Below are 10,750 nucleotides of genomic sequence, written 5' to 3'. Positions count from 1 at the left end.
GCGCCACTTTCAGCTTTTTCTGCTTATGTGGTGCTGAGGAATTGAACCCAGGGCCTCATGCATGCAAGGCAAGCACTCTACCACTGAGCCACCTTCCCAGCTCCACATCTATGAGATTCTTATCTCCAACAAACCACCAGAAAACCAGAAGTGGTGCTGTGGCTCAAGTGGTAGGGCACTCGCCTTGAGCCGAAGAGCTGAGGGATAGCACCCAGGCCCAAAGTTCAAGACCCATGACTGACAAAACCAAAACATTGGAAGGACTGTCAGTAAGGCTGGGCCAGGGAGGTCACACTACAAGTCTGTCCTTGGGAACAGCGCTGTCTGTACTGTGAAACAACTTGGGCTGTGTTGGCTATTTATTATTTAATTATTTCCAACAAAGGCATTTAACTCTGCCTTATATCCCCGAATGCCGTTGTCTTGAAGGTTAAGAAAAACTCCACCCCTCCTGCCCCTCCCCCTGCCCCCTCCCCCTCTCCCCCTCTCTCCCTCTCCCCCTGCCATCCAGTACACGTTGTGTTCAGTCCTGCAGGCCATGAGGATGGATTTGCTTAGAAATTCAGTGACATTGTTCTTACAGGTGCTGGCTCTTTCTGCTGTGTGAATGAATGTTCTTAAAAACTGAATGGTCTATTTTTTTCATGCCTAGTTTTGTTTGGTTGTGCTTTGCAAAACTGACAATGTGAAATTTACTCACTGCAAATGGGCACTCACCACAGACTTGCCTTTTTGGTTGAAAGCAAGGCCCTGGCTCTCCTGGGAAATCTCGGCTTCTGGCCTCAAACCCTCACCCCTGTGGCTTCCAGGCAAGTGGTATTCGCAGGAAAGCAAGCTCTCTGTCATCTGGTGACCCTTTGTCTAAGGGGAAAATCCTAGCAATGCTTTGCATGCCCAGGGTTCTTGGCAGTCGCGTGGTTCCTGCTTTGGTGTCCATCAGGGCAGAGGGCTGCCCGTGACACTCTGTGGGTGTTCAGTGTCACCGGCTTCCATGTACCTCAGTGAGAAACCACCAGGGGGCGTGACATGTATTGGGCTCTTGGCCCCCGGTTCTGTGTGGGGAGTCTGTTTCCTACACAGATACCAGTATGGACAGATTTTATTCCGGGTGAGAGAAGTACAGAGTGAACCTCTTGGAAAATTAGCAGGGTTGAAAAGTTGGAAAAGTGTTGACCAGACCCTGGAGCAAATGGGAATCTCATGCGCTCTGCTGAGGGCAGGGATCCATGCACCTGCCGTGCTGACCGCTGCGAGGTGCGCGTGCAACAGACACTCGAGCAGATCCTGCCCCGGCGGCTCTGCCCCCCGCAGCCTCGCTCTCAGGGGTGCGCCCACAGTGGAATAAGGGGGGTGTGGTCTGCGTCAAGCGTGGACGCAGGCTTGTGTGTACAGTGAAGGAACCCGACACACGAGCTCCTGGCTGATCTGTGGGCTATGGATGGACGTACTGCATTGAACCTATATTGTTTGTAGAAACAAAAGCGTGTGTGTGTGTGTGTGTGTGTGTGTGTGTGTGTGTGTGTGTGTGTGTGTGTGTGTGTGTGTGTGTGTGTGTGTGTGTGTGTGTGTGTGTGTGTGTGTGTGTGTGTGTGTGTGTGTGGTGGGGATTGAACCCAGGGCTCCATACACACGCTAGGCAAGTGCTCTGCCACTGGGATCACCCTCGAGTAGCTGAAGAAATCATCTAGTTTAAAGGAAGCACTTGCATGACCAAGCTTGTAAAATAATGGCTGTAAAACTCAAATGTTAGCCAGGTGCCGGTGGCTCACGCCTGTCATCCTAGCTACTCAAGGGCTGAGATCTAAGGATCATGGTTCAAAGTCAGCCTGGGGAGAAATGTCCATGAGACTCTTTTTTACTTGGTTGGTCATGGGGCATGAACTCGGCCTGGGCGCTGTCCCTGAGCTCTTCAGCCTCAAGGCTAGCACTCTACCACTTGAGCCACAGCGCCACTTCCAGCTTTTTCTGCTTATGTGGTGCTGAGGAATAGAACCCAGGGCCTCATGCATGTGAGGCGAGTGCTCTACCGCTGAGCCACCTTCCCAGCCTCTTGAGACTCTTATCTCCAATAAACCACTAGAAAACTGAAAGTGGTGCTGTGACTCAAGTGGTAGAACGCTAGCTAGCCTTGAGCTGAAGAGCTGAGGGACAGTGTCCAGGCCCAGAGTTCAAGACCCATGATTGGAAAAAATAAAATAAAATAAAAACTCAAATGTTTGTTGTAGGTGAGATTTCTATTTTCTTGGGCATGATAATGTAATTAACCCCCTACCCCAGCACAGATTTATTTCAAGCACCATTTCTAATCTGGACTTTGAAATATTATTTATATCTTAAGTTATCTTAGAACAGATTTCCAAGTAAGTCATTTGATACTAGCTTAATTAGTTTGATGATATATTTTAATTTTTGAAACATTAAGACCTTTTCCATGATTTTTTTCCTCCCTGGGTCTTGAACTCTGGGACTGGGCACTGTCTCTGGGCTCCTTTTCTTTCTTTTTTTGCTTTTGTTTTTGTCTGTCTTGGGGCCTGAACTCTGGGCCTAGGCGCTGTCCCTTAGCTCTTCAGCTGTAGACTAGCACTCTACCAGTGGAGCCTCAGCCCCACTTCCGGCTTTTTGTGCTTATGTGGTGCTGAGGAATCGAACCCAGGGCCTCATGCATGCAAGGCAAGCACTCTACCACTGAGCCAACTTCCCAGCCCCTCCTGAGCTCCTTTAGCTCAAGGCTAGTGCTCTACTGCTTGAGCCACAGGGCTACTTCCATTTTTTTTTTTTTTTTTTCTTTTCTGTGATTACTTGGAAATGAGAGTCTCATAGACTTTCCTGCCTGGGCTGGCTCCCGGTCACTTCCAGCTTTTTTTTTTAATTGTGAAAATACTGTACAGAGGGGTTACAATTACATGGGCAAGATAGTGAGTACATTTCTTATCAAGCATTGTAGCCTCCTCCTTTGTTTACCCTTCACTTCCAGCTTTTATTGGAGATAAGTGTCTGAGACTTTTCTCCCAGGCTGGCTTCAAACCATGATCTTCACATCGCAGCCTCCTGAGTAGCTAGGATGACAGCTGTGGAGCATTGGTGCCCGGCCCCTTCTATGTGTTTATAGAGCACGACTTGCCCAGGTGAGTGAGTGCTCTGGTTTTCTGTGTACTTAACTTGTCTGTGCAATTTTAATTTTACCCCCTAGAGGGTGGTGTTGTATTGAAAGTTGAAATCTTTGGTTGGAAGAACCATTTTAAGTTTTAAAAACACGTATAAACTTGTGCTAAACTTGCCCTGTATTACAGAGAATGACCTAGTGCCGTGTTGCTAGAAGTTTTCTAAGTAATTTTGTCAGTAATGAAATCCAAGTCCTAGCCTAATGACGCTTGCTTTTGTGAACAAATTGGCAAAATAATGTGTTTTGAAATGGTCTTTGAGCAACTCCATGCTGGAGAAGTAATGTTTCATGCTTACTTAGGAGCTCTGTCCTTGGGAGAGGGTGGCACGTAATAGACGCTCTGTTCCCGTCACTCACGCGTGAGTCACTTGAAGTTTGTTTTGGTTTCTTCAGTTGCACAGCCAACTAGTAGAAGCCCTCCTCCGCACAGAGCAGGCTGCGGGGTCTGGTGGGGACTAGCGCAGGGTCTCCCGGTGGTGACTGATCACCCTGCCGCACGCTCCCGCTTCCCGGGATTTCAACCGGGTCTGAAGGAACTTGTCTTCTAAACAATGTTTAAAGAAGAGGGTGTGTGTTCTTTCTTAAGTCTTCTTTAACGCTGCCGATCCAGGGTTTTAACTTAGCGTTCTTTCCTTGGACTGAAGCTGTAGCTGGTGGTGGCGGAGTGCTCCTGGCCTTCTCAGAGCCTGGGGATTCCACCCTGCCCCCCCCCCCCCCATGCTGCACCTGGGGGCTGCAGGTAATTAGGCCTAAGGTGAGTGTGTTTTGCCATTGCAGGCCTTGCAGGTATCATTATCCATGGTGAAAGCACCGGACCCAGCGGTCTGTAAACCCAGAGCCTTGCACCTTCATCAACCTACCGTCAGGCCTATTTTCTTCCCCTGCTAAGAAATGTTTAGATTTTTATGTAGATAGCAGTTGTGAGAAGTGTTTTTTAATTGAACATCTAATGAGAGAAAAGAAAAACACCTCCACCTTTAATCCAGCTTGCTTAAAATCCTGTCAAGAGAAGGCCTTGTGGGCAAAGCAGCATTCGCTGGGGCTATGAATGTTTCCAGTGTCTTCCAGAGATGGTCAGGCCCGACGTTGATGAAGCCCTCCCACCTGTACCAAGTGCTCAGCTAAAGCGGGCGATTTATTTTTTTAATGTCGGAGGGTGATTTCTGTCGTTTGGCTTTAATGTGATCTAAATCCGCGGTCTTCTCTCTGCATGCTGGAAATAGAACAGCTCAGTTCAGTAATTACCCCAGGTTGCCGGCTGCCTTCACCTCAGCCATCTTTCAGCCCGCAAGATGCTGAGCTGCGGCTGTAATGACTGTGGAGGGGCCTGTACCGAGACTGGTGCTCACCCCGCCTGTGCCAGCCGGGCTCCCATTCCCAGTGCTGCGGAAAAGCCCGCAAGAAAAAGAGAGACAAAGCTGGGCGCTGGTGGCTCACGCCTGTAATCCGAGCTACTTAGGAAGCTGAGATCTATCTGGGGATTGAGGTTCAAAGCCAGCCTGGGTGGGAAAATCCGTGAGACTCTAATCTCCAATAAACCACCAGAAAACCGGAAGTGGCACTGTGGCTCAAGTGGTAGAGCGCCAGCTTTGAGCTGAAGAGCTGAGGGACAGCGTCCAGGCCCAGAGTTCAAGCCCCATGACTGACCAAAAACTAAAAGAGAGGCGAGCCTTGCTCCGTGTGAGCTCCTTGGGCAGCAGAGGCTCCAGGAACATGAAGGCTAGGGATTGGAGGCCAGCTGGCCTCCACCTGGCCAGACCAGGTCAAAGAGGAAAAGAAGCGTGAGGCGGGGAGGGCAGCACGCAAACATGCATTTGGCAGCACCTTGGTCGGGGCTTACTGGATAGAAGCAGAGGCTGAGCTGGCGTGGGTACCGGGCGCAGTGCCCACAGCTGTATGGGTCTGGGTCTTCTGGGTGTCCCCCTGGGACTGGCACGGGACAATTCCAGTGGCATCTTGCCTCACCAAGCAATAAATAGGACTGAAAAAGCCCTTTTTGTTATTTTGGCCTAAGGAAACATCACTTAATTTCTAAAATTTGTATTTCTTCAATTAATGAATGAGGCTGAGTGGTTTCTCAAGAACGCATTAACTCTTTGTTTCTTTCTCATATTCTTTTGCTCATTAAAAAAAAATACTTAGATCAAGTGGTTTTTTTCCAGTTTTTCTTTTTTCTATTAGTAGAGGATGGAACCAGAGCCGGGCTCCTGGGGCCAGTGTGTACTGTCCGTGGCCGCGGGCTCCTGGGGCTAGCATGCGCTGTCTGTGGCCGCGCTCCTGGGACCAGTGTGCGCAGTCCATGGCCGGGCTCCCTGTGCTGTCCGTGGCTGGGCTCCTGGGGCCAGCGTGCGCTGTCCGTGGCCGGGCTCCCTGTGCTGTCCGTGGCCGGGCTCCTGGGGCCAGCGTGCGCTGTCTGTGGCCGGGCTCCCTGTGCTGTCTGTGGCCAGGCTCCTGGGGCCAGCGTGCGCTGTCCGTGGCCGGGCTCCCGGGGCCAGCGTGCACTGTCCGTGGCCGGGCTCCCGGGGCCAGCGTGCGCTGTCCGTGGCCGGGCTCCCGGGGCCAGTGTGCGCTGTCCATGGCCGGGCTCCCGGGGCTGGTGTGCGCTGTCCTTGGCCGGGCTCCCGGGGCCAGTGTGCGCTGTCTAGGGCCGGGCTCCCTGTGCTGTCCATGGCCGGGCTCCCAGGGCCAGCGTGCGCTGTCCGTGGCCGGGCTCCTGGGGCCAGCGTGTGCTGTCCGTGGCCGGGCTCCTGGGGCCAGCGTGCGCTGTCCGTGGCCGGGCTCCCGGGGCCAGCGTGCGCTGTCTGGGGCCCACACTCATCCTGCCCCGCCCCGCCTTTCCTTGCCCCTCACCCGCCACGTGTGGGTCTCTTCTGTGTTCTGCCTCACTACTTGATGTTGTTGCTAGTAGATGAGCAAAGCATACGATGATGTTTTCAGATTATTCAGTAGACTCCTCTGTGACTTTTCCTTACTCTGTGTGTGTGTGTGTGTGTATGTATGTATGCATGCTTGTGCGTGCGCGTGCTCACCTGCAAGCCTTGGCCTCTCACTGTTTTTTTCCTCACTCAAGGCTGGCACTCTACCACTTGAGCTACACTTTCCACTTCCAGCTTTTTGCTGGTGAATTGGAGGTAAGAATCTTGTCAGATTTGTCTGTCTGGGCTGGCTTTAAACGTTGATCCTCAGACGTCAGCCTCCTGAGCATGTAGGGTTACAGGCGTGAGCCTGTTTTGAGTGACTCTGGACGGAACCTGGGAGCTGGCAGTGTGTCTGTGTAGGGTGTTATGTAGTGAGATACCTTAGGGCTGAGGCCCGTGTGTAACCGTGGCACTCACTAGCGTGTCACACGTACCCTGCACACATTGCCTGAAAGGGAATGTGTGACCGTTTACTTTTGGATGTAGCAGAGGTTCATAGAGTGGAATATTCCAGTGGTGGCATCTTGTGGGCAGTGAGGAGTTGACGCTTTGGGGAAGTAGAGTTGTGGCTCAAGTGGTGGAATGCCAACTCTTGAGTGGAAAAACCCAAGTTTAGGGTTTTGGAGAATTTTGGATTTCCTATTTTCAGATGAGGGTTGTTTATGAATAAAATACAGTAAAATATAGTAACTATAGAAGTAGAAAATAATGTCAGCCTCAATTTTTTTTTTGGGGGGGGGTCTGGTCATGGGGCTTGAACCCTGGGCCTGGGCGCTGTCCCTCAGCTCTTCATCAGCCTCAGTTTTTAAAATCATAATTCCTTTACTGTTCCTAACCTTTGAACTCAGGACTTGGTATGCTGGCTTGGCTTGCTTGCTTAGCGGGTGCTCTGCCGCTTGAGCCACCCCTCCAAACCAGCTGGTTAATTGGAGGTGGAGTCTCATGGACTTTTCTGCCCAGGCTAGTTTCCGGCTGTGATCTCTGGGTCTCCACCTCCTAAGTAGGTAAAACGATAGGTACAGGGCACTAGTATCTGGCTTACGATGAATATTTAATAGGCATAAAATTAGCTGGTTTAAGTAGTTAGAAACGTTCATTCTTCGTGCCTGTATGCTGGGAACTAGTTCTGGCCAGGGTGCCCCTCCATCTCCCACACTTGGGCAGCACTGTTCATTGCATTGCTTCCAGGCGGGTGCTCTCCCACGGTGAGCCTATGCCAGCCCTGGGCCTGCTATCGCTTTTCAGACAGGGTCTCCTGCTGGCCTCCAAGCTGGTTCTTCCTGTCTCCTAGTGACTGCTTATGGAGGCACCCCGGTGTGGGGGCCCCTCCATGGACTGCGTCCACCCTTGGGTGACCCACAGTGGTGCAGGCCTGGCTGGGGCCGGTCATGTCCCTACTCACGGTGTCCCCCGGAGCCCAGAGTCACCGAATTCAAATGGGAACCTGCTGGCTAGGTCCTCCACGTCGCACGCTTCAGTCCATCCTCACAGAAGACTCCGCAGAGCTCGCGCCTCTCAGCCTGCTTGGGGAGCCACCCCAGCAACCTCAGCATGGGGATTGTGTGAGAGCACCCAGAAACGCAGCTGCGGCCGCTTGGCCCTGTGTGGTGGCTGTGGGAGACGCTGGAGATCTGCTGGGGAGGGGGGGGCGCTGGCCTCACCTGGGGTCCGAGGCTCCTTCTAACCTCTCCCGGCCCCCCGCTGTCCTGTGAGGTCTCTGTTCTTCCCCTCCGACCCCAGGGGCAGGGGCAGCCCCAGGACACGGGTGTCAGCAGACCCCAGCTGGGCTGTAGCAGCTTTACCCCAGGGGTAACCTGTGACATTTTTCAAAGGATGCCTGCTGATTTCAGATTTTGGGCCATAGTCCAGCACACCCCTTGGCATAGACAGCCGGACACCGGTGGCTCCCGCCTGTAATCTTAGCTGAGATCTGAGGAGCGCAGTTCAAAGCTAGCCCTGGCAGGAAAGTCTGTGAGACTCTTATCTCCAATGAACCAGAAGTGGCACTATGGCTCAAGTGGTAGAGAGCTCGCCTTGAGCTGAAGAGCTGAGGGACAGCGCCCAGGCCCAGAGTTCAAGCCCCACAGCCAACCCCCCCCCAAAAAAAAAGCATATAATAACATCAGTATAGAAACTAGTATGTCTTTTTGGGTCCAGTCGTGGGCCTGAACTCTGGGCCTGGGCACTGTCCATCAGCTCTTCAGCTCAAGGCTAGCACTCTACCACTTGAGCCACAGTGCCACTTCCGGCTTTTATCTTTTTGCTTATGTGGTGCTGAGGAATCGAACCCAGGGCCTCAAGCATGCAAGGCAAGCGCTCTACCACTGAGCCACCTTCCCAGCCCCGAAACTAGTATGTCTTATGGTGACAAAATTAGTCTGTTCATGGTGCTAAAAGTTGGTTGAGATTTGCAGAGAAAAACTATGCTTTCTTTTCTGATTTCCCCCCTCTTCTCCCCCCCCCCCCCCCGTACTGGGGCTTGAATTCAGGGCTAGGGTACTGTCTTTTTTGCTCAAGGCTGACGCTCTACCACTTGAGCCAAGGTTGTCAATCCTTGCATCCTCCCTCCCTCCCTCCTTTCCTTCCCTCTTTATTTTTTCTTCTTCTCTTTCAGTGTTAGCACTCTACCATGTGATCACAGCTGCTCGTTTGGCTTTTTGTTATTTATTGGAGGAAAGAGTGGCATGGAGTTTCCTGCCCAGGCTGGCTCCGAACCGCCATCTCAGATCTCAGGTCATCTCCTGAGTAGCTAGGATTACAGGCATGGTCCACTGCCTAGTTCTATTAGAGGGAAAAGGTACCCTTTAAAAATAGTTCTGGCATCTTTTTGGGGGACTGGAGTGGTCTGTCATTTCGCCCCTCTGTGCCTCAGTTTCCTCTGCTGTAAAAAAGGTGCCGTCACCCCTGCCTTGAGCATCGGGGGTCAGGAGAGAAGCTGGGTAACACTGACAGCCTCTTGGAAAGAAACAAAGGCTCCTCGGGAAGGAGAGACACAAAAACGCGGGGCTTCCCTGCGCCGGGGCGAGTTACACAAGTTGGATTCCAGGCAAGTTTGTTTTCACCGTGGATTTTTTTTTTCTTTCCCCTGCTCAGTTCTTGAAAAAGAAACTTGCTGGGCTTTCTTTCTCCTCCTAGGCCAGGCTGCTTCCTGTCAAGAGCCACCCCTCCCCCTCCCCCTCCTGCCCCTTTCCCTCCCCCTGCAGCCGGGTCCTGTGCCGGCCCAGCCGGAGCGTCCGGCCCCAGTGAGCATGCTCAGCCCCCTCCCCGAGGCCGCTGGCTTACATAGGCGGCATACCAGGCATAGTGAACTTGCAGCGGGCTGCGCGCGGAGCGGCGAGCAGAGCAGAGAATGTCGCTTTGTCTTAGGAAATGTGCTTCGTGTTTTTCTTTTTCCACCCCTTTTTTATTTTTTAACGTTTTCATCTCCAAGACAGACTCGTAAAGACTTCTGAAACTCTTTTTAATGCTCAACCGAGGATACAATACATACGTCTACCAAGAAGCCCTTGAAGGGCTTTCTGTGAGTCCGATTCGTGTGTGTGTGCGTGCGTACATTTGCTTTTTCTTTTCTTTGCACTTGTACGCGCTCTGTTCTGCTCAGCTGAGGCCGGACCTCGCTCTGTGTGAAGTTGAAGAGAAGGAGAGCCCGGAGCTACTCAGCAAACATTTGAATTTAGAAACTTTTGTTTTGGGGACACAAGCAAAGAGCTGGTTTTCTTTGCGAGCCCAATAAATGCTATTTATGAAGATGGACCTGTTGAACTACCAGTACTTGGACAAGATGAACAACAATATCGGCACTCTGTGCTACGAAGGTAGACATTCTAGAAATTTCTGCCCTTCTGCTTTTGTAACAAACTCCTTTTTCGCGGTTGGGTTGCCGTCTGAGTGTTTGGTGTTGTTCGTGGGTGGGTCTGTAGAGTGGGGGGGCTGCCTGGTTCCGTGCAGACCTGGTTCTTGCCTGGGGGGTGTCCAGGGCCAGGACTGGCGGGGCCGCTGGGAGGGTGTTCAAAGTTTGCTTTGTGCTCCTCATACCACTGACTCTGAACTCTTGGGCTTTGCTTTCTCTTTGATTTCTGTTGGCATTTTTCTTTAGGCGAGGAACTTTCTAGGGCTGAAATCAAGAGTTGGGTGGCTTTGAGGGGGTGGGTCGGGGACAGGGGAGAGGCTGTGATACTTAGGTACAATATTCGTGTGTGTGTGTGTGTGTGTGTGTGTGTGTGTGTGTGTGTGTGTGTGTATGTGTGTGTGTTCATTCCAGCAGTGGGGGGGGGGCAGCGGCTGTGTTGCCAGGAGCAGGAAAGTTACAGTGAGTTCTTGTGTTCGTGTTCGGCGGTGATTGTCCCGAACAATGAAGGGCTTTCCTGTCGGCTTTGGAGGCCCGGGAGGGCCGTGTCCCCCAGCACAGGCCGCCTCTTTGTCTGCCTTCCCACTTCCTGTGCAGCGCGGGCCGGGTGAGTTGTGACAGTGGAGGGGCCCTTGTGAAGCGGTTACACAACGCCCCTTCCAGAAGCAGAGTCAACACAAAAAGCCCCGAACTCAAACCCCCCACCCTGGCCAGCTGGGGCGGGCTCCCGGGGAGCACGCACTGTCCCCCCCTCTCCCCCCCTCCCCGTGGTGCCTCAAGCTGAGTCTTCCCTGCTCTGTGGGAACCCCATCTACGTGCAAT

General features: G+C 52.4%; 1 protein-coding gene across 3 annotated transcripts in view; it reads left to right on the top strand.

Moving 5' to 3' along the window:
* The window catches only part of LOC138822708 (transcription cofactor vestigial-like protein 4), an 83,422-nt gene that overhangs the window by 33,949 nt on the left and 38,723 nt on the right, over positions 1-10,750 (top strand). The window contains exon 1 of one of the 3 annotated variants that reach the window (XM_070015576.1): positions 9,316-9,896. The exons of the other annotated variants lie outside the window; for them this stretch is intronic. Within the exon in view, the coding sequence (XP_069871677.1) occupies positions 9,815-9,896 (82 nt within the window). The 5' untranslated portion in view covers positions 9,316-9,814. Of the gene's footprint in view, positions 1-9,315; positions 9,897-10,750 lie in introns of those variants that run through there. 3 annotated transcript variants of the gene reach the window in all.

Source organism: Dipodomys merriami, unplaced genomic scaffold (genome assembly GCF_024711535.1).
Source record: "Dipodomys merriami isolate MVZ:Mamm:240054 unplaced genomic scaffold, mDipMer1.0.p SCAF_114, whole genome shotgun sequence".
NCBI classification, from domain to species: Eukaryota; Metazoa; Chordata; class Mammalia; order Rodentia; family Heteromyidae; genus Dipodomys; species Dipodomys merriami.
This window is presented reverse-complemented; position numbering and strand designations above follow the sequence as displayed.